Source organism: Pundamilia nyererei, unplaced genomic scaffold (genome assembly GCF_000239375.1).
Source record: "Pundamilia nyererei isolate P.nyererei 1_Seehausen unplaced genomic scaffold, PunNye1.0 scaffold00363, whole genome shotgun sequence".
In the NCBI taxonomy this organism is placed as follows: domain Eukaryota; kingdom Metazoa; phylum Chordata; class Actinopteri; order Cichliformes; family Cichlidae; genus Pundamilia; species Pundamilia nyererei.
In genome coordinates, this window is record NW_005187764.1 from 180,069 (window position 1) to 203,292 (window position 23,224).

The 23,224-nt window shown below is 39.5% G+C and overlaps 1 protein-coding gene across 1 annotated transcript in view; it reads left to right on the forward strand.

Annotated features, from left to right (window-relative positions):
• The window catches only part of LOC102209908 (sodium/potassium/calcium exchanger 3-like), a 133,398-nt gene that overhangs the window by 33,339 nt on the left and 76,835 nt on the right, over positions 1–23,224 (forward strand). Inside the window, exon 2 of the mRNA XM_005752505.1 lies at positions 13,419–13,538. Coding sequence (XP_005752562.1) covers positions 13,419–13,538 — 120 coding nt within the window. The remainder of the gene's footprint in view (positions 1–13,418; positions 13,539–23,224) is intronic.

Sequence of the window (23,224 nt, forward strand, 5' to 3'; positions counted from 1 at the left end):
TTGTCTCTATAGTAGACTAATCGTATATGTTAATTAAGCTTTAAAAAAGAAAAGATCTTAAAATTGCAGCATTTTCATTTTAGCTCAGATTACAGCTGGTTTGTTGACTGGCCCGAACTATAAAAAGTAACAATCACGCATCAAAATGATGTCTTCATGTTCTTTGTTTAGTCTGACCCAACAATCCAGAATCTGAATTAAAAATAATATAGGACAATGAGAAATTCCATGATTTTTGATATTGTTTGATCTTAATATATTTTAGCTGTCATAAAGGATTTGTTAGGGCTGCAGCTATTAATTTTTTAAGTAATAAAGAAGTTTTCCAATCACTTAATAAGAAATACTTAAGATTGCAACTCTCTTATTAATGAGCATCAATAAATATTCAAAAGATAGAAACACGTCTTTTAAAATGAACAAAAATACACATTTCACTGAATTTACATGTCATATTAAAATCATATAATTATTTTTAACTCAATAATCTCAAGTACAGTAATGTCAAGTAAACATGCAACCTAAACTAAGGCATATAAGCCTTAACTCATTGCACTATATTAGTAGGAGGCAACAAGAGTTCTGACAGTATTGTATCTCCTGGATGAGATAGACTTGGTGTTTGTTCATGTGTGTGCGATTTGTGCGCGTGTATCTTTGTGATTACAGAAAACAGATGTTGTAAATGTTCAGGTGATCCTGCTGTCAGGAGCATCAGGACAGGAGAGCTGCTGTCAACCTTCAGCTGCCTAATTTAAACATTATGTCAGACTAAGTTGTAGCTGTAATTTGCCTATTTTCGTTGTAGCTTTCTCAGTGTAAGACAAACAGTGCTGGATGTGAGCAGCTACAAAGTTGTGTTTGTAGCCTGACTCCTACCCAGTAAGGTTTTAATGGTGATTCCATTAAACTGCTGCTCCTCGGTCGCTAGAAACACGTTCTCTTTCACTTCACCTGAGCTGACCATCGCAATTGCAACCCCAGCATATTTCTTTTTAACCTGACAGCCACATGACCTCTCTCAATCTCCTTCCCCTCCACATGAGCCACATCTTCAGACAGAAAGAGAGATGAGAGTGGGAGGCCATGGAAATAGTCTGAGATGACAGCACTCGCACACACTCACAGCAGTAGTGGCGTCTGACAGTGTCAGCTAATGAGACCATTAAAGCGCTGTCTCATTCATTAAGCAGCAATTAAAGAAATGGTCTGACAGGCTTTGTGTCTGGTCATAATTTATCGAGACGTATGTTACACAATGGCACGTAAAAGTAGATGTATAACACAGTATTCCTTCCCTCTGGAATATGTTTGTGACATCTTCTACTGATACAGTATTTCTTTCAAACACAAGTGGCCATGTAACCACTCACAGTCTTATCGATTTATTGATGGGCAATCACACAGAGAGGCTTAGTGAGTGGATGAGTGGATGCGTGTCTGAGAGTGAGTGAGGTGTGTTACACACTGTTTCTCAGTGGTGCTGACAGAGGTTCACTCTGATCTTGCTCTGAGATATTGAGTGGATGTAGCTGAGCGCTTGCAAAGAGGAGTGTTTGTGTATTTTGCTTGGCAGCATGACAGCAAGGATTTGCAACAGTGCATTGACTGCTTGACTGCCTGGAAGAGTAAATTCTGTGTGGAATGCTGCTGCACCCACTTAAGGTGCCATCTTATTTCACTTTTTGACAATGTGCAGATTTTTTTTAGCTTAAGCTGAAAGTGTCTGAATTAATGACAGTCTGTGTAGCATAGGTGAAATGTAGTTTATATCCAGAAGGTGAAAAGCACCACAGATTTTTACCTCCTGGTTCGCAAACATTCGGCTGAGCTGCACTCCCGTGGTTGTAATGTTTTAAAAGTGTGGGCTCAGAATTTTTCCAAGCTGGCTTCAAACGATATCAGTGGTCCCTTGTCAATGTGGGGATGCACAGCTCCTGAAGCAGGTGAAAAGCAACACCCTGCATTGTTGATTTCGTGTCTCTTGACACCAAAGCAAATGATGGCATAAGCTAAGAGTCTGGGCTTTAGTCCAGTTGTTGCACGTGTACAAGAGAATACATGTGACTGAAAGTTTCCCTCCAAACTAGGCACATTTATCATCGCTTAAAGATGAGGCTGGATTTCAAGAATCTTAAAGTGTGGTGATTGCAGTACCTGTTCTGTTAGCAAAATTTAGAAAATAGCCAAGGCTAGCCCATAAAATAGACTCTTAACCAGACCCCAGGAGACTACAACTACAAGTTCACAGATTTTACTGGCACAAAAGGAACTTTAACCGTGCTGGACACGAGAAGGAGTCTCTGGAAACTAAAGATAGCAACCTGGGAGAGAGGAGATTAGGGTTAGACAAAGCACAAGTGTGCAGAATGGCTGGCTCAGGTTTGAATTGTGAGTTCTTACTTGGGAGTCCGAGTCTGAGGGTGAGTCTGATCTGTAGGTGGGGGAGCAGGCAGGTGAGGATTTGATCAAGTTTTCCCAGAGAAGGTGGAGCAGCTGGAACAGGTGAGTAAAACTGGAAATGTATCCACTCTTAAGCCACACAGGAATCACTGGAGAGCAGAAGCACAAGGAAGTTGGTGCAGGAGATACTCGTGTTAATCTTATGAAAGATTAATAGAATATTGAGGTGTGCCGGCCGGAGAGTAGGCTGTGGGAGCCCTGCCCCATCTGTGTGGAGCCTAGATGGACTGCGCTGATCCTCCTTGGAACAGAAAATGTTAGTATTGCAGAAAAATAGGTTGACCAGCCCAGTATTCTGTTTCCAAAAGGTCAAGGGCAAATAAGACCCCGCCGTGCTAATTTAAAGTGATCTGACATTAAATGAAAAAGAAGACCAAACTAAGTATGTGCGGTATGTTTAATAGAAACTGAGTGTAAGATATATGCTGGAAATTGCATTGTATTATAAAGCATGCATATGAAAATCAGAAAAAGTCCATCTTACTGTATGTATATGTGGTGTGGGGGAGGGAATGGCCAGAAGTAGACTGCAAACATGGTTAAAATTGCTGGTCCACACAGGTAATGTTAAAATCACCACACCACCTCCAGAGAAATGCCATCGAATGTAGCTCTTGACTTATACTGAGCGGTATCACCTGCTCTGTCCAGCTCTACCACTCACCATGACTGTGAAACTGTTCACACACAGCTGCTCAGAGTGGCAGCTCTAATAAACACAGCACATAATCTTGTTCCAGCCTATTTTTCAAAAGTGAACTGTCACAGTAAAGTGACTGCTGCTGGGTTTTGGAGTGTTATTTGGACAAACAAAGACAGCTGCAGATGTCACTGAGCTTTGGCTGGCTATTTTATTGATGAAAATTATCATCGTAGCCCTAATAAGTTTAAAGAATTGATAACATTTAAAAAATTAGTATAGATATTTACGAACTATTAACATCAACGGTTTAATGTTCATTCTAATGCAGAGCTACTGCATTCTGCTGTATACAGTAGAATTCTACTGTAGTGCTTCCCACAGATGGACTTGACTTGAGGTTCCAGCTAGCCTTTGCACTTTGGTTTTGTGTTTCTCCCGCCAGCTTGGTCAACCAGATTGTTTGTTTTTTTATGCAGTCACTTTTACAAAAAGTCCCATCTTCCAGCAGGGCACACCATCACGGACTGCAGGTGGCAGAGACACCCCGACTAGAACCTGTCCAATATTTTGGTCCAATTTATGCCATAGCATTAGCACGTGGTGATACTGCAGATGAGTACACTGTATCTGCACTATATGTAACACTTTACATAGAGAAAAAATAATACATAGAAAACAGTAGCACACATATTGTTTCCTGTGATGATAAGACAAAATATATAAATACATCCCAAGAAGTATGGTATAGGAGAGTATAGTATGAGTCATGTACTCATGGCCTGATTATTTTCTCTCTAGGGACAAGGTTGTACCTAGCATGGAGGCACATGTGTAAGCATATATCCACACATGACATGTCATGTAGTGATGCTACAGTCATGCTATAACTAGAAACATGGATTTTGTATGCATGTATGCACACACATAAGCCTGCCAGGGGACACTAATGAAGATAAAGTACCTAATTAAGCATGACAGTGAGGAGGGATGGGCAGCCATATTAAATAATGTAATGTTAGGTGGGCTTGAACCTATAGGCAGTGTGCTTTAACCAATATAGGACACTTTGTAAATATGTGACAGGAGAATGGACGGATGTTGCTAAGAGAGCAAACTCTGCCTATCTGTATACTCTGCTCACAAAAATAAAGCAACACTTGGAATGCAAATGTCCACCAAACAACTGTGCCTGTTGATGAATGGCAGCGTTGGCCATCAAGTCATTAAATACACTGCTCCGTACAATAAAGGAACACTTTGAAAACACCTCTGATTTTACAGGGGGGAAATAAAATCTACTGATATGGACCGGCTAATGTTTTAGGAATGAAAGGATGCCACACAATTTGATGGACATGAAAAGGATCAGGAACTGAGGATCCCCTCCTCGAACTGGACCTTCTTTTACAAGAATGACATCAAGCTTTATGCCAAGCGAGACTTAAGACGTTGACTCGCTGATCCACCTCACTAGGATCTTTATCAAACTCAAACTCAATTACACAGGGGGCCAAAACTCAAAGCACACTTTAGGTCGAAGGCCGGACAGGATAAACATTTATTGAAAACAATTGTTGTTGTTTTTTTGTCAGAGCTGGATGCTTGGCATCTTTTTTTTGGCAACAAGTTTGTTTAGGTTTGGTGTGAGGTTGTGTGTTGTGGAGAATCTCAGGATTACACAGCAGCTCAATCAGCTCCATCTGAATCTGTACAGGTGCAGTTTCCGCGTCCATGGAAATGGGTTGAGAAGCAGCTTGAAATTCTTTTTTGAGCTTCAAAGTCACCAAAGCGCAATTGCACAATGTGCTCAGTTTATCAGCAAAGTGCGCATTTGGGAAGACTGTTGTGCCAGCTTGGTTCAACATTACTTGGCAACAGGGAAAGTGAGGCAAGTTGAAATGCCTTCACTGTATCACACATGTCAGCCATCATGTAGTCACATCCCTGGAGCTGAAGGTTTAAGACGTTGAAATGAGCTGTTACGTCAGCCAGAAATGCCAATTCCACTTTTCATTTGCTGATGGTTTAAACCTTCAGCTCAGATAAAGTTTACGGTTTGTGTTACAGTGTTCATTACATGCTCTAGTTTTAGGACTTTATTACACAGCGTTTCCTGGTGTATCGTGCGATGATATGCTGTTAACTCACCTTTACAGTTCTCCTCCAGCATCTTTACTTGCATCCTTCCCACTAGTCTATATTCACAGTGCTCCATCTGTTATAAGTCCAACAAGTTTGTCCCAGGGCAGTTTCATGTCGGTTACATTTTGACGTTTTCAAAACTTGGTAACTAAACTTGGTAAATGGCTGGGCTGATACAGCTATCTCCTCTGGTACAATAAAACTTCACAGCAGCTTCACTGTGTTATTTTGCTCTGGTGAAAAGCATCTGCTGAAATGTTAGATTCTTCTTTAACTCTTCTACTTTCTTTATCTTCTGCTCTGCATTTAGGTTTTTCAGTTTATCCTGATGTTTTGTCTTGTTGTGCTGCCTTGGATTAAATTCCTTAATTACTGCCACATTAGCTCCACAAATAAGATGAAACTGAAAATGTCAGTAAACAAACTCACCCTCCCATCGGTTTTGAAAGGCTCTGTTTTCAGAATCATCTTTCCTCTTCGCCATTGGAATGTGGTAATGTTCCCAGGTAGCACGGCAGCTGAAGCGCTGCTTTATGGGATCTGTAGTTTGTGCATTATCAGCACTTCATATCGCCAGGTCATTAATAACAATAATAATAGATCTAAATAAAATGATCTTGCAGGCTGGATACAAATGCATGGTGGGCCAGATGAGTTTGACACATATGATCTACAGTGAGGACAAGGCTAAGTGTAGATGAATGGTTGCAAAGACAGTGGAGGTGAGCTGCACTGAAAAGATGGAAGTACTAGAAGGCAGAATAGCAGATATACAGGATTGCTACAAATGCCTGGGTATCTCACAGATGAGTGAGAACCATGATGCATGGAGGTCAGCCACAGCCAAATACCTCCAGAATGTAAAACTGGCTGTGAGAAACCACCTGAACTGTAGAAATAAGATCCAAGCCACCAATGAATACAGTAAATACTATGGGTCACGAGATAGCCGGAATAATAAGCTGGCTACAGGAGGAGATGCCACTGATGTCAAGACACGATAACTCCACCTGAAGTCTAGCACCCTGAAGCTCCTCTCAGATGAGCTGCTCCAAGAATACCTCTGGCAGTTAAAGACAGAAAGTGGTGAGGAATAAGAGGAGCTGTCATGGATGACCAAGCCCCTGCATGGGACGCACCACTGACAGATAAAAACCCCACCAGTGGTTAGAAAAGACCAACCCAATTGATAGCACAGAGGCTCGGATCATGGCGGCACAAGAGCAGGCCCTAACCAACAGGCTCCAGCAGAACGTCTTAACATGCACCTGGTGTCCATCAGCTCGTTTAGGGTTAGGTACCCCTCTGTAAGTAATTTTATCTGGCATACCTGAGTCTTATAATAGGGACCACTAATATACAAAGAAAATTTGAGTAAAATCAGTTTTCAAATTTTGGACTAAAACCCTTTACCGCTGCATGTTTTACCCTAGCATTGACACTAAACAAAAGTTCAGAAAGGCGACTATAGACACTAAATTGAAACCAGCAAACCCACTCAGGAAAAATTACTCAAATGAAATTGAACTGAAAATAAAATGTATTAAAAAGAAACGGAATGTGAAATATAATGTACCTTTAATAATACTGCTAGTACAGCTAGGGGGGTGATTTGGTATACTTTAATAAGAGCTATTTACCAGTTGGAACCTTAAATGTAAGCTGTAATCTTAAAGATGATATATTTATATACGTAATACTCCAGTGGGAGAGGACCATATACGGCAATGAACTTTTCAGTTTTATTATTGGACATAAATGGATGTATATTAGTCGGAAATATATTAACTGTGTGGTTTTTTTTTTGTTCTTTTTCTAAATCTTTGATTTGAAAATGGTAAGATGTCTTGCTGAAATTTGATGAAGTATACTGTACTTGTACTTTATTCCTGTGCTTGAGGTGTGTACATCAGTTAAACATGACAGCTTTCATGTCAGCTGTAGTTTTTATCCATCATTTTTTTTTGTTCACTCCGTCCAGCTTTACTAAAAAAAAAGAACTGAAGATGAGAACTTTTTCCTATTTAAAATGAAATGTGCATTTTTAGTTCATATGATCTCGATTGACATAGCTCATGTTCCTTTCCCCTCATCTGGAAGCCCTGCAGTGAACACCCCACGACGACTGCTGACTATGGTTACCTGTGTGAGTGACAGCGGAGCGCGTCTGATGGCATGTGCTTGTACTTTGGTTAGTCATAGTTGTATGTCTGTCTGTGCGTATGCAGCAGTTACTCGGTATTATGTCATGAACCTACCCGACACCACCGTGTGTCTACTTAGTTCCATCATGTCACCATAGTAACCTCGTAGAGCAGGTAGCTCAGAAGATAGAGCAGGTCGTCTACTGAGCAGAAGGTTGATGGTTCGATCCTTGGCTCTCAGAGTCCACATGCCAAATATCTTTGGGCAAGATACTAGTTCATCTCCGATGCATCGATGCATCCATCGAAGTATGAATGTGTGTGACTGTTAGAAAGCACTTGAAAGCATAGAAGAATGTGTTGTGTGAATGGGTGAAGGTGGCATGTTGTTTGAAGCACTGAGTGTTCTGGGTAGAAAAGCGCTATATAAGAAACAGTCCTCAGTCCATTTACCTGAAACTATTTCATAGTGGCATCCAGTTTCACTGGTCAGCCAGACTTAGGAATGCAAAGATTCAAGCTATTAGGTAGTGACAAATGTGGATGTTAAGAAATACATTGCTTACACATACACATGTTATTGTTTAGCCCAATCTCATAGCAAAATGTAAAATACTCATGAAATTTGTTTTTGTTCTGGTACTTGAATTGTGAAACATTTTAGTGATAGTGACCACAAATCTTTAAGTAATGTGTTTCAATAGGAAATGTATTTCCTATCTTGTCTCATATTCGGCAGCAGCAACCTGGCTATCAAGAAAACAGCTTTTAAATAAATAATAGCCACTTTATTTTAAGTTGGTGATGTTTTTGTAAACCTGATCTATTAATTTTATTTCTCATTGAATTATGAACATATTAAATATTACAAATGTGTTAAAAGAAGGCAAAAGATAAAAGAAAATTCTGCTACAGCTCACTCTCGACTATTTTTCGAGCACTCACAGAGCTGGACTTCTTTAGTATTTGGAAATTCTTTGGTGTAACATTGTACAATGTGTTTCATTGAAAAAAGCAAGCACAGTCCAAGTTACATCTCTATTACTAAACTCTCTCTAACTGAAATGAAATAATGCAAAGGAGAAAGCAGGCGAACAGTATAGGAAAAGACTGTACAGGTATGCACTCAGCAGGCAAGCTACAAGCACTCTCCTGGGATGTATTATCATGTCTTCTGCTTCACTGTACAATGGCAGCATTTCCTCTGAGGTTTGGTTGCAGTTTCCCTGTGGAATATCCTCTTAAGTCTGCACCAATCTCACTATATCCAACATTCATTCTCTCGTCTGCTACCACATGCCACACAGCCTATCCTTTCATATTCTGTAAATGTGCATATGAGCTAAAAAAGCCAAACGCTTCATCCCCAGTACAGGTGGTCACCGGGAGAAAATGGGAATGTAGCACCACAGAGCAGGACACAAGGCAGACACACAATAAGTACCATGCTGTCACTCTAGCCTTTTCCTTTTCATCCCTTTTTATTTCCGTTACTTTCCTTGTAACATTTACTTTATCATTAAATTGTATTCAAATTGATATTGTGACACAAAGCAGCAAGCATTGGCATTGAAACATAAATATATTACAGACTGTTGTTTCTACCTTCATAATGAAGCAGGTGATTTTTTATTTATTTATTTATTTTTAATAATATAACTCCTTGGATGCTTAAAATTTTGAGTGACAGGTTTGCAGACACAGGGAGCAGTAGCTGCTCCTTGCAGTAATTCAAACTGAACCATACCTGTCAACGGTACCCTGTCTTGGTGTCTTTTCAGGCATGTTTAATGCGTGGTCGTGGATGGATGGTTATGATGAATTATATGGCTGTGTGGTACACAGAAGAGTAGGGGAGGGTGTGTATAGAACATTAAGATCCACAATTTGCAAAGACTATACCCATATTCATATTTATACAAGCAGTGTTTTTATATCTGCGTGTGTGTGTGTGTCATTAATAACCTTTCTGTGTGGAACTTCAGGAAGCAGTTGCTTGTAAATGTGAGCTGGACATCACATTTCTGACTTTTGGAGTAGCATTGAATCCTGGTACCTCATGAACCCCTTTGCCGTCCTATCTATGTTCCTAACACACATACACCAACACAGATGTTGGTGTTGGTGCTTACCCACACACATTACATAAACTTACCCCGAACTGACCCCTGACCTCCTAACTGCACCTCAAAACTGTTCCACCTTTCCTCACTGTCCTTATCATCAAGTTGACTGCCGACAGTAGGGCACGGTGTTCACAGGGATAAGGAACATGCAAATATGTGCATGCTTATATTATGACACAACATTCTGATCTGGCATGCCATTCTGTAGTCAGCTGACCTGTCAAATGTATAAATATGATTTTGGAATTTCTATAAAATATTTTTATTTGTGATTTAGATATTTAATTTTCTTTATGCAAAGTTTCATCAAGATCGGTCTTCTCATCTAGGAGGATATAAGGAACACACATAAAATCTTTATATTATGACAATTACAATTAGAAAAGTGGTCCAAAGGCAGAATGTTTCATGATGATATTTCAGTTTGAACATGGATTAAAAAGGATATTAATCTCATGCAGATTTGATTGTTGAACTAGCGCAATGATACTGTTGGACTCCATGTATACATGTGTTGTTACACCAGCAGAAGGACAATGATCTCAAAAACCAAACTAGGTCTGATTTCAATTTAAGCACACTTCCTGTATGCTTTGTGTGCATATCAGAGTTAGCTAATCAGCCAACATCATTTAGGATTATATACATATTAAATAGTAAATAAAATTAAAATAGATCTGTTCAAAATGCCAGATATACACTAGATGAAAAGCTCTCTTTTCCAAGTACTTGCAATAATTGTACTAAATAGACAATAAGCCTTGGTTGCTAATTAACCAAATACTTATATACCTGAATTAATTTAGCATAGTGTTAGTACATTATTTATTCCAGAGATCATGAAAACTGATCAAACTGATAAAAGATAGAACATTCAAATGCAATCCAATCTAGTGCTTCCAGAGGGACAAAATCCTTTGTGCTTGTTATGTAAAAAATCTGAAAGTTATTTGAAACAAATATGTGGCTGAATCAGACAAATGCATTCAAAATCTTCTGAAGTCTGTGTTCCCCTGTGTGTTGACGCAGACTGTCTCACTGCTAGTTATCAATTTAGTTTTTATTTTTTTGTTTTTTCCCCTCATTAAATACCATGAAAATAGCGTTATCATAAATGACAATAGTGTTGCCATTTTTGTTATTTGTGTGTTACAATTTTCATGAAAAAACTAAAAGAAAACACGTTTCAATCTTTTGAGCTGGGGTGCTGTGGACACCCGAGTTTGTGAAAGCAATAACTCAAGAACAAGGCAAGATTGAAATTTCAAATCAATACCATGGTTGCATCTCCTGAAAATCTCTGTTAAGTTTAAATCTTAGTGACCTTGACTTCAAGGTCAGAGGTCAACTTTTCTGAAAATCAGAGGATTTTCACATTTATAACATAGGTATGTCTACTAGGAGGCTGAAGGGTAGCACTATATTTATATATTTATAAAGAATTACAAACAACAATTAGTTGATGCTTTAAGCAGGTTTATTTAATTAATATCCAATTTATTTCCAATTAGTTTCAAATTCATCTTTAACATTTGTTGTAGGTCTGATTGAAGGACTGATGTGATGCTAAGTTGTCCACTGCTCCGCTTTGAATATTGAGAGATTAGTTAATGAACTTTAAGCCAATTGTGCCCAAGTTTAAGACCATATTCATTGGTTGTTTTTGTTATTTTGGGGGGGGCTTTTTTCACAAGAATTGCTAGCTTCCCTAGAGTTTTGGCCACCCCAACAATCAGACGATTGCTAAGAAAGCACAAGGTTTTGTCCCCCTGTGATATTCATGTCAGTGCAGGGGGAACTCTTAGAGAGGCAAGGGACGAAAAAGGGATGCTTCAGAATCTCCGACAGTGTTATGCGCTGATTTGCATCCAAGGCCAACATCTGTTTGGTGAGCCTGACAAATAATGGTTGGCATTTTCAGGTCCTCGCCTAACCTTCATTAGTGTTACGAGATCATCGAGACGCTTAAGTTTTATATATCGAGTTTCCTTGGATTGATAATCTGTCTCGTATTGAAATTGTTCTTTGGTCTTAAATGTTGTTGTAGTTGTCTTCGATGAAATAGTCATCAGTGTACAAGCCAGAATCCTGAGGATGATCTGGTAGCTGACCCTGAGTTTCAATTATGAATTTCAAAACATCATAATCGTCTTCCCCAGGATAGAGAGGCACCCCTGTAGCAAGCTCCACAGCTACCAGCCACAGAGACCACATGTCAATTGCTTCATCATATGGAGTGCCAAGCATAACCTCAGGTGCACAATAACGTCCCCACACGGTCACCAGGAATCACTGCAGAACGGGACATGCAAGTTTGACTTTGACTGGAGACTCATGGCTGTTCACAACAATTATGTTTCCAGGTTTGAGGTCAGCATGCACTATTCCCACAGAACCCAGGTGGAACAGAGCATTTTTGTTCATCCTGTAAACTTCGTAGCAGTAGCAGTAATGCAAGTTACTTCCCTCAAGTGAAAGCTTTAAATGTGTTTTTGTATATGAATATTTCACACTTTAAGGCTGCCTGTTTATCTAAGGGAGATGAACAATACATTATAATTGTACATAATAATATCACAGATGATAGATTAAATAAATAGATTTTAGATACATGTGAAGCGAAATATGCATTTTTTTTGTAATATGCTGGAAAAGCTTGAAAATGGACCTTGAAAGTGCTTAAAAAGCTTGAATTTGACCTTGAAAAAGGTATATGAACCCTGGAGATTGTCTTATCTCTACTTCTCTGGTGGATTCATGGTGATTTATGTTTACATAATATTTACCTCCAAGGTCGATATTATATGAAACATGAAAACACAAAATACCTTCATGTTATTGATCTGTTACCAGTGAACCTAGTAAGTTAAAATGTTTCATTTTAGTGCCTCTTGCTTTTCCAGCCTTTTGTTTCCCTGTCCCAACTTTTTTTCAAATGTTTCTGCACTCAAATTCGAAATGAGTTAATATTTTTCATGAAATATGAACGTCTCAGCTTACACGTTTGATATGTTTTCTATGTAAAATTTGGGTTCAAGAGATTAGAAAAATCATTGCCTTCTGTTGTTATGTCAGTTTTACATAATTTCACAAAATCTACGTATTGCTTTTGATTTTGTAGGAATTCAGGTGACGCTGGCTTTGCTGAATAGAGAACTACATTTTTGGTTAGCTAAACATATTCTTAAAGGCCCAGATCCACCAAAGAACTGCCATTTTACTTCAGCTGTAAAGCCTGCTATTCCATATCATTGCCTTTCTCTGCTTCATCCTTTCCTGCAACATGGCTGCAAAACATTTGGTTTTTTTGCATTTTGATAAATATAGTTGAACACAGTGCTATTTATAGAAACCCAGTGTGCTGTGCACCTAAGTTGTTTCTGTTGCATGGTGGGAGGGGAGATGGGTCAGAGGTGGAGCGCTTGAGGTTACTGTAACCCAGATGACAGAGCTGGAATGATTGGCCTTGCGGCACTCAGTGTGCCGCCACGCTTAATGCTCCCGCAGGAACATGGTTACACAAGATGCATGTCTCATCTGCCTTTTGTTCTGCGGGGAGAGGGAAGTTATTCAGAAATGTCAATTGACTGTGGAACTAAGAGCTTGTGCATTACAGCCATTATTCTGTTTGTGTATGGGCTGGTTATTTTTTAATATATATATTTTTTAAAAGCAGACAAAATATAGAGAAAGTATGTCTGAAAATGTTTTGTTATATAAAACCACTTTTGCAGAATGCATAATCATGCATTCACTTATTTCACTTAACTTTGTCCCTTGGGTTGGAAGTGCCACTAATGATTGGCCTGATAGGTTTGTAGTGAGTCTGTTTTTCATGAAACCTTCCTTAACATTCCAATATCTGTTTGTCTCCTTTCGGTCTTTTTTTCTTTCACTTAGGATATCATGTTTCCAGCTCCATGGTTGTGGAGGAGGCAAGATGGGAAAGTCGTCACCTTCTACAGGAAGACAACCACTCCAAGCTGTACTCTGAGCCTGAGAAGAACTGCACCGAACCAGGTGAGAGTAATTTAAATGTGTCTCATATGCAAGTGTCAGTGTGGGAGGTTTCTGAAAAGCTTTTATTAGAGCAAGCGGATGTTAAGTGGTGCGTACTTCTATAGTACCCAAGCCTAGCGTGCATCAACTGTGATGGGCTAGAGACTAAGGAACTCAGGTTTTGGGCATTACTGCCTTTTTGTGTTCAGGGACAGTTGAGAGAGAGGCAAGAAATGTGGAAGAGTGAGTAGGCGAATGTCATGCAACATTGTCCTAGAGATCCACTCCTCTGGCAATATATGCTATGCCCTATCCACTTGGCTGCAGGTTCACCCCATCAGATTCTTTCTTGGTTCTGCTGACCAGGGGTTAAAGGTAGTTATGCTACAACATTTTAGGACATTTACACACAGTTGATAAGTTTGTAAAATCTTTCCTGTCATTTGTGTTTTTTTTTCATCCAATAATTGGCCCGACAGTAGGGTCTCACCTGTCATTTAGCTGGTCATCCAGCTGACTAGGCATATCTTACTTGTGAATGTCGTAACTAGAAAAATCATGTCTGGATGGAAATGTTAGCTAACATGGTCCATCATACTAACTTGCCTAACAGACCTCATTTTATGTAACACAGCAAGCAGATAGCCAGAAATCTGCCATTTATATCAGCTGCGCAACATGTATCCTGCATTAGTAGCTTTATCACATCAAGTTCAGCTTTGTTGTCATTATATTGATTTGTTGTACAACATATACATACAGTACATACAGTACTGCAGCACAATGTCACAGTCGCTACAGGAAAAGCAGCAGTTGATACGACCAAAATGATTGTAACTTGTTGCCTTTGAAACTATTATTGTGAAAACGGGAACCAGATCAGAGGAAATTAGAGCAATGGCATCTTCATTTTGGTTAGTCATGAAGACCATAAAACAGCAGTAAGATGGGGTCAGACAGTTCGTGATAATATGACAACATATACTACATATATAGACATTCACATTGAACAGTCATTGTCATTAACTGCATACACTGAGAGAACAGGCAAAACATTTTAGCTTTTAAACAGTTAAACAAGTTAACTAGAATGCAACCTGTTGGAAAACAGTTGTGTCATGTCCCTTATTGCAAAAAAACATGTTGCAGATGAGTTGTGTTCATCATCCCAGATTGACTCACATTGATATCAACATCTTGGCTGCCTGTTTGCGTTTACACTACAGATGGCATTTATTTGCTGTCAGTCTCTCTCAGGCAGTCTGTGTGAGAGTGATTGAGCATTTCTATGGAGACAGGTTACCTCCCACCAGATGACCCAGGCGGTCACCTTTCGATCAAAAGTTGAGGTTGTTGCACTCTCGACCTCTTGGTCATGTGGTCACCTCAACTACTTGCAGTTGGTCATTGAATGCAATAAATACATGCAATGTAAATACAAAGCAACTAAGGATTTATTTTCAGTTTGCAATGTGGTTGCTATCCTGTTTTTGCAATGACTGAGCAGAGCTCAACTCAGCTGACACATAGAGTGCAGTTTTTGTTTTTTTTAGAGCACTGGTTTATGAAATTGCTGCACATATCTTTTTTCTGAGCTGAACCTAATGGGGTTCCATCATAATGAAAATAACTGCTAGTTTTAGGACTGTTATTTTCAATTATATCTCAATTGTTGTTGTTGGCTCTCTTTGTCTTCCACTATGCTTTGCCCTTTTAATACCTGAGAAAAAAACCCACACCGCCTACATCCTTCCTTTTACCTTTCGACACACACAAGCACGCAAAGAACACAAACCTCTTCCAGGTAGAAATCCTCTCTGCTCTCCTTCAGAGTGAATGCTGCCAGCATCCGTATGTATTTGTGTGTGAGTCTCTTCCTCAGTGTGCACCAAACTCTCTCATGCCTTATGTTTATTTTCTCTGTGGGCTTGTCAGTGTGTGTGTGTGTGTGTGTGTGTGTGTGCGTGTGTCTGTGTGTACGTGTGTGGGTGGGTGGAGAGATGGAGCAGGACATCCAAACATTTGTGTGTTTTCCCTGTGGCGTGGAGTGTGTGAGTGTTTTTCATGTGGAATCCTGTGGCTTTACAAGGCTAACGTCCTGCCAAGCATTCTCTTGATCTCATTGTAAACACACAGCCCTCGTCTAATGCACACATGTAAATGCACTCCGTCCTGCATTTTGGATATTCAAAGACCCTCCTCGGTCATATTGGATTCATACGGACCTTCTATATATAGGCACTACATATTTTCTAGCCTGTTTCTGTTTAATTACACTTTGTCTCCTAAAACTCTAATTACCTTAATAGGGATTATTCCTGCTTTTTTGCGCTAATAGGGGCATTCACAATGCACTCCTTATGCTTCACTTCCCCACTTCTGTCTCTCTGTCGCGCCTTTATCATCTGTGTAGTTCTCTGTCGTCCCCCTGGAGCGCTCGCTGTCTCCTGCTTCTTCTTTGTTTTTCTTTTCTCTCTGCGCTTTTTCCCTCCTCCTTCACAGATGCAATCATCAGTTCAATTGCGAGGGGTTGAGTGAAGTCGTCACGCGCTGCAGAAACGCGGCACAGAGACACGCACTCGCTGAGACGACACGTGCACGTGCATCTCTGTGCATGCAGCTGATGTGGCAACACGTGCATGCACATATCCATCTAGAGGAACGTTTTCTCTCATGTGGAGCAACTGCACATTATTCTTCTCAAACCCAGTGGCACATCTTTGCAAGGAGCTTAATTAGATTTGTTAAACTTTATACAAGATTAGATTCAAAACGAAACAGCATCTTGAATTTAAGAAGATTAGCTCTTGTTGTTTAATATTGCCAGAAGCAGTGGATTCATTAAGTTGAGATGAGCTATTTTGTCAGTGAGCACTGGCGATGCACTGTATGTGAGTATGTGCTGTAATGAGTTCCGCTGGGATAAAAATCTGAATTCTTGTTGCTCACTGCAGTTCACAATTTTGGGGGAAATACCATTCTATTTTTACTTCCTTGTAAAATAAAAATTTGACTTGTAAAGCTATAGATGAGAGCCATTGTTGCTATAGATAAGCAACAATGGCACTTGAACACGTGACAGTAAAATTCCCAGTAAAATGTTTACTGCTTTTGCTTCTGAATCCAGCTGGAGTCTCTGTGTCTCCTTCAGGTGACCGTCTATTTAACTTCTCTGCTCGATCTAGCTAAAAGTGACGCTGTCTGTGGGAGATGTAAATGTAGCCGACGACGAGGATAGAATTATTAGCCAGCCTGTGAACATTTTTAAGTATTTCCAAAGTGCTGGTAAAAAGAGCAACAGACTTTTTTACACAGCTTTTCCAAACATCCTATTTTCATTTTACTTTGCACATAGAAACAAACAAAACCAAGAACTGCCAGGCTTCAAATTCAAATATTAGCCACACTGATGCTAATATTGAACAAGTCTGACACGTCTCCTGAGCAATTCCAGTCCATTCTGCTTTAGCTAGTCTTTTAACATCTTCCTGGTTAAATAGTCTTCTGACCTGAGCTTTGGTCTTCAGTTCACTCCACAGATTTTTGAGTCAGCCAAGTCAATAACCTTCAGGGCTTCAATAACCTTCACTTTCATCTGGACGTAGTTTTTTACCAAGATCAACATATGTTTTATTACTCGTACCACCGTGTTTCACTGTGGAGACAGTTTTCTTTGGGTTGTTTGCCTCTCCCGGCTTTCTCGCGCACTTCATGCGTAATCTTACTCCAGGTTGTCCTTACCATACTTCAGTCTGGTTTAAAGGTGTCTCTTCTGCAGAAGTCGAACTTTTCTTGCTTTGCTAGACACATCTCTCACTAGTTCTTTTCAGAGTATTTGAAATTTTTCGTATTCTGTACTGTCTTTGAATTTCTTGATGGTACTTCTCACTCCAGTTCTTGACACTTGAAACACTGTGATAGCTTTGTATATCCATCTCCTGCTTTGTGAACATCAACGATTCTTTATCTCAAGCATCTGATTTCCTTTGTTTTTGGCAGGATAGCTCAAATCCTTGTTGAACATTTTATACTGACAGTAAAGTTGAAGAACCCTTAGTTGTAAATTGATTTCATAACAATTCATTACAGTTTCTTATAATCCCTTTCTACGTAAAAAAAAAAAAAAGCACTTGGAATTTTTAATACGCAAAAGCCAGTCTATCAACATTCTCCTCTTCAGGCACAATGTGTGACAGGTTACCAGCTCCCCTACTTTTAGATTGGGAGGTGGACTAAACCTAAAGATGTATATTTTGCTAGGTGGCTCAGAGTTGGAAAGATATGTTTCTTCTACCATTTGAGAGGATTTGTATGAATTTCTACATTAACGAACTGTAAGTAGCTTGAAAGTTAATTTCCCATTGCCTCTCTTTGTGTCAGTTGAGGTTACCGTGCTCTCCTTTGTTGAAGCTTAGTTCTTAGTTGTTGGTTCTTGGCCTTGGGTAGATGGGCCCAGATGAGTGAGCGTTGTTTCTGTATTTAAATTTTTTTTTTTTTTCCACTGGAAAGTATTTGAATCTAAACCAGAAATGACATCATGTCCAACAAGTCGCTAGCTGACTGAGCAGCATACATTGCAGTAATTTAAAGTAAAGGTTTCAAAAACTGTCAATGTGCCGTTATGGGTGCATGTCTGATGCAGGGGCGTTAACACCTTTCTTATATCACCACTCTGAAGACCGATGAGCGTTGTCTACAGGTTTACTGAAATTCAAAAGGGTAAAACTAAAAACAAGACAAGAAATACAGTCATCACATACATATGTGCAGCATAATATGCATTTATATACCACCCTGCTACTACATAGCATATGTCTAATTGTCTAATTAATGTCTAATTATGCGAAGTTGTACTATCGATGCTATCCCAGACGACCTCCAAAATTGCGGGTAACTAGTAGGGGTGCAACGATACTCGTATCGATATTGAACCGTTCGATACAGTGCTTTCGGTTCGGTACGCACATGTATCGAACAATACAAAATTTTTAATTTATTTTATCAACTTTTCTTCTGACGATGCTGTCTGTGTTGAGCGCTCAGTGGATCTGCGTTCGACTACTCCGCCTAGGCTGCACTGTCGAGCGCAGATCCACTGAGCGCAGCACAAGCTAGCAAGAAAGAAGCTAAGCTCGTTGCAACATGGCAAATTGAACCTCCCCCACCCTCATTCAGATCTGGCGTTTGGAACTATTTTGGTTTTCATGTGACGTATGACCCTGAAGGTAAGCGCGTCAAGGACAAAAGTAAAACAGTATGTTGGATGTGCCACGCAATGCTCAATTACATGGATGGGAACTACTGGGTTAGTGCAGTTAGCTCGTTAACGTGTTGACGCCATCCAGCCCCAGGCACGGGGCGATCCGCGGTAGCTCATTAACGGAGATTTGCCGTGTTGTGGCGTTAACATCATTTCAGATTAACGCTGACAGCACCAGTGGGAACAAAATGAATATGACTGCACATTTACGCCAACATCATCCTAGTGCAAAGATAAGTGGAAGCAGACAAAAACAACAAGCACGCATGCTACAAACTTTACCCGAGTCATTTAGACAGCCGTTAGCACAGGATTCTCCTTATGGGGACCTGATATGTTTAATATGCTGCTGAGAATATAGCCCAGAAGAAGCGTATAGTATAGCTTTTATTTTGGAAAGAGCCATTTCTCTGTAATAAACTCTCTTTTCCAAAGATGAGTGATTTCTCGATCAGATAGATTTATTTATTTTTATTATTTTGTTGTTTCAGCAACATTACATTTAAAAACTGTACTTTTGAGTTAAAATATATATTTATATTTTTAATAAATGACAAATTAAAAAAGTATGAACATTTTTTTGTATCAAAAAAATATTGAACCGTGACACCAAAGTATCGAACTGAACCGAACCATGAATTTTGTGTATTGTTTTGTTCTTGGCTCCCTCTAAGACCTCCATCTTAATCCATATAGGGACAGAACCTCTGCGACTGCTCCCTCCTGCTCCAGCAAGCTCTTGATCGTTTTTTGCCTTGATCCCCAGCATGTGTCTGATGAGGTGGCAAAAACAAGTCTAAAATCGGGACTTAAGCCAGCTCTCTTCTTTTCCTCCAGCTTTAGCAAAAGATGATGACATTTTTCTTACATGGAGGAAGTCCTGGTGATGCTCTCGTCATCTGTGCCATGTTTTGTCAGAATCAGAAAAACTTGGTCAAATGACATCTGTTACTCAGATGTATGGAAACAAAACAGGAGTTAGACAGAGTTGCTCAGTAAACAGTAACCCGTACAAAGGAAATGTGTCATTTATAACCAGTATAGTATGTAGCAGTTGTGCATGTATTTGTTGTTGTGCATTTAAATTTGACATCTGATTTAACAAACAGCAGTGTTAATATGTGAGGAAATATGTGTTTCTCTGTCTGGCTGTGTATTAAATCGAAAGCATATTTAAATTAAAATGATAATAATTTTGCTTTGTTTTAAATCTGTTTTTATTTAATACAGATGTTTAGGTGTGATTGCATGCTTTTCCATGCAGTAAGACAAGTGAGAGACTCATAAAGTCATTTATAAAACCATTGCTTCTAGTTAATGCAGCTAAAGGTGGTTCTACCATCCGTTGAGTCATGGGGTGTATTTAGTTTTTCGCACACTCCTTTTGCATTTTTGGCTTAGATAAATAATGACACGCTGTATGTTATGTGTTGCTGTACATCTGTGGTTGTTATCTGTGATTAAATGTTTTTAAACCCAGTAAAGACCAGATCATTTTTATTATGTCCTAGCACATAAACCTTAGAAATGTTAGTGTGTGGGGTTGAATGGTTTCTCTCTGTGCTCCCAGCAGTACACTGAGACACGAAAAAACTCCCATCTAAGCTGACAGCAGAAATGTTTCTATGCATTCCTACGGCAGCAAGCCTCTCTCCCGAGCTCCGTTTGTGCTGTAATTGCTCAGATCAATGGCACTTACGCCCTCCTCCTCCTCTCATCCCACTTCACACAAACATCCATACTCATACTAACAGAGTAGCAAGTGTACACAGTCAGGCTCTGGCAGACACTGGGGGAAGCATGCAAAATGACACAAACGCTCGCACAAACACACATATATATGAAGCAAACAATGGTGCAGATAATGATTTTCTTGTCGTCTCTTTGTGTGTGACATGGTTTCAGTTTTGTAATTTTCCATCAAATTGAAGAAAAACTAAAAGTCCTTGGGAGAAGCACATACACATGCACGCACGCACGCACGCACACACACACACACACACACACACACACACACACACACACACCACAGATATGATTACAGAGTGGAGTGCATTGCATTAGAGATAATCATGTTTACAGTTGTAAACTTTCTCCTCTTTGCTCATGCACCGCAAACAATAACCTCTACCTCATTAGACTGTGTGTATTTGTGTGTTGTTTATTTGCCTGTGTGAATCAGTGTGCACAACATGGTAGCATTAACCTCTGTCTTTCATTTTCCTCTGTGACTCATATCTATTCTCATCTAATTCAATCTGACTCCATGATAAGCTGTGTGTGTGTGTGTGTGTGTGTGTGTGTGTGTGTGTGTGTGTGTGTGTGTGTGTGTGTGTGTGTGTGGTCTATCCATCGTCTTATCTGCCTTATCAGTTTCACTTTAGCCTGTTTTTCTCTCTATCAACTCTTAATTTACCATAGAAATCACTTGTTATAGTCTTAATCACACTTCAGTTAAACATTTAAAGGGTTGTGCTCTTTTGCTCTCTTTCCCTCTTCTCTGTGTTGATTAATCAGAGTAAGATTGCCATTGATGTTAACTCAGGTGTAGGGCTTGATTTGGATTGTGGCACATTGATTCACATCTTGGACTTGTATGCTTGTCATTAAACCTATTTAATTCTGGGTTCTCTACTTCCACAGATCCTCTTCATAGCTGCTATCATTTTCTTCTTACTAATTCTCTACGCTTTCACTAACTTTGCTCAATCCATCCTCCTCGTTCTCTTTCATTTTCTTCAGGTCCTGAAAGTCACTCGTTAGCACATTTCCATCTCTGTCCTTTATCGCTCTGACCTGCTGCACATCCTTTCCAGCTTGATCTTTCTGCATAGCCAATCGGTAAAAGTCCTTTCATCCTTGGTAACTGTCCAGGCTCACATACAACTTTTTCTTCTTTGGGTTTTCCACCTTTCTCTTTGTCATGTCTCTAGCTTCCCAGTACGATTTTCTAGTTAGACCAAGGTTATTATCAGGTCTGCTGAAAAACTGATACTGTACCTGCAGAATGTGCAGCATTTTACTTGCTCACCTGAGAAAAAGTCACTTTCTGATTTTGACTTTCCATGACTCTTTCCTTTGGGTCACCATTTGTCAAAAGGCTTTTAGGCTATAAGAAGATCTCTCCTGGACTGTAATAAGCATATTTATGCTATTGGAAGTATATTCTCCCCTTGGCATGGCGCCACCAACAAGCAAAATCCACACATCTGTAGAGTTATGTGAGTTATGAACTAGTGTTGTGCTGGCCTGAGAGAGTCTGGACCTTTATTGTGTCAGTGCTGTGTGTTCTTCGACTGATTTGCCTCATCTCCCGAGTCTCAAATGCTTTTGCAGATCCGTTTAAAAACACATTGTTGCCCCTCCCATGTCTCAGTAAACCATGATAAATAGCATGTGTACTGCAGGTTTTCCTAACATGAAGCTAATTATCTACTTAATGGGACTATTTTCTCTTTTTCCATTACTGCACGCTGAGGCAAAATGAACCTTCAAGTGTGAGAGCTTATTTGGAGGCAGTTCTGTCAGAATGGAGGGAGCTAAAAACTGCTTTTCTGAAAGCATTCAGAACCATGGAGTTCAGAAGCTATGAGAGGAACAGGAAACATGGGAATACTGGGGTTGGCACTGTTAGATCTCTCACACCTGTTTCACATGCTACCAGCCTTTGAAATTGCCATCATTAGTTGATATCAATTTCGTTGATATTGCCAGTTAGGTGGCCTCTTCCACCAGTAATAATAGCATTATTGTGTTTAGTTAGTGTTTCCTCATAGACTATAAATCAAAGATACTGTCCAGGTATAAAAATAATGCCATTTATTTGTTAGAGCAGTAGACAGGAAGGTGTTGGAAAAGTCACACTCACAAAATGATCCAGTGCTGACTTGAACCCAGGATGCTGCAGTAAAGACTTTGATTTGATTTGGTCACATGCTCAGCTAAGATATAGAACTCCACGGATGTTAATTCTAAAGTCTTGTCCACATATAAAGTTATTTACTTCTCATGCATCACTTGAAGCTCACAGTTGATCACTGGTAGATTTTCCAAGTTCTAGTCTACTTCACTATATGGCTTTTAACTGCATTGTCATTTATTGCCACATCACTGCTAGTTTCTTCCTGATTTCCTTACCTTAAATAAAAAAAAATCCATTTCCATGTACACCTCATTAGAATTTGATACATAATCACCAGTTATAATAATTTGGTTTGCCAGAATGATTTTGCAATAATCTCCTGAGAGATCTAGAGAATACAGACTGGAGCTGATGGCATTTATATATGGTTTTACAGATGTGTTCTTTAGGAAAACATCTATCGACTTCTTCAAAAAGTATACAGTCATGGTAAAAAGAACATCCACCCCCTCTCAGTTTTATATATCATGATATAATAAAAAATATGGTCCTTATTAAAGGTCACACCATTTTAGTGGTTTAAAC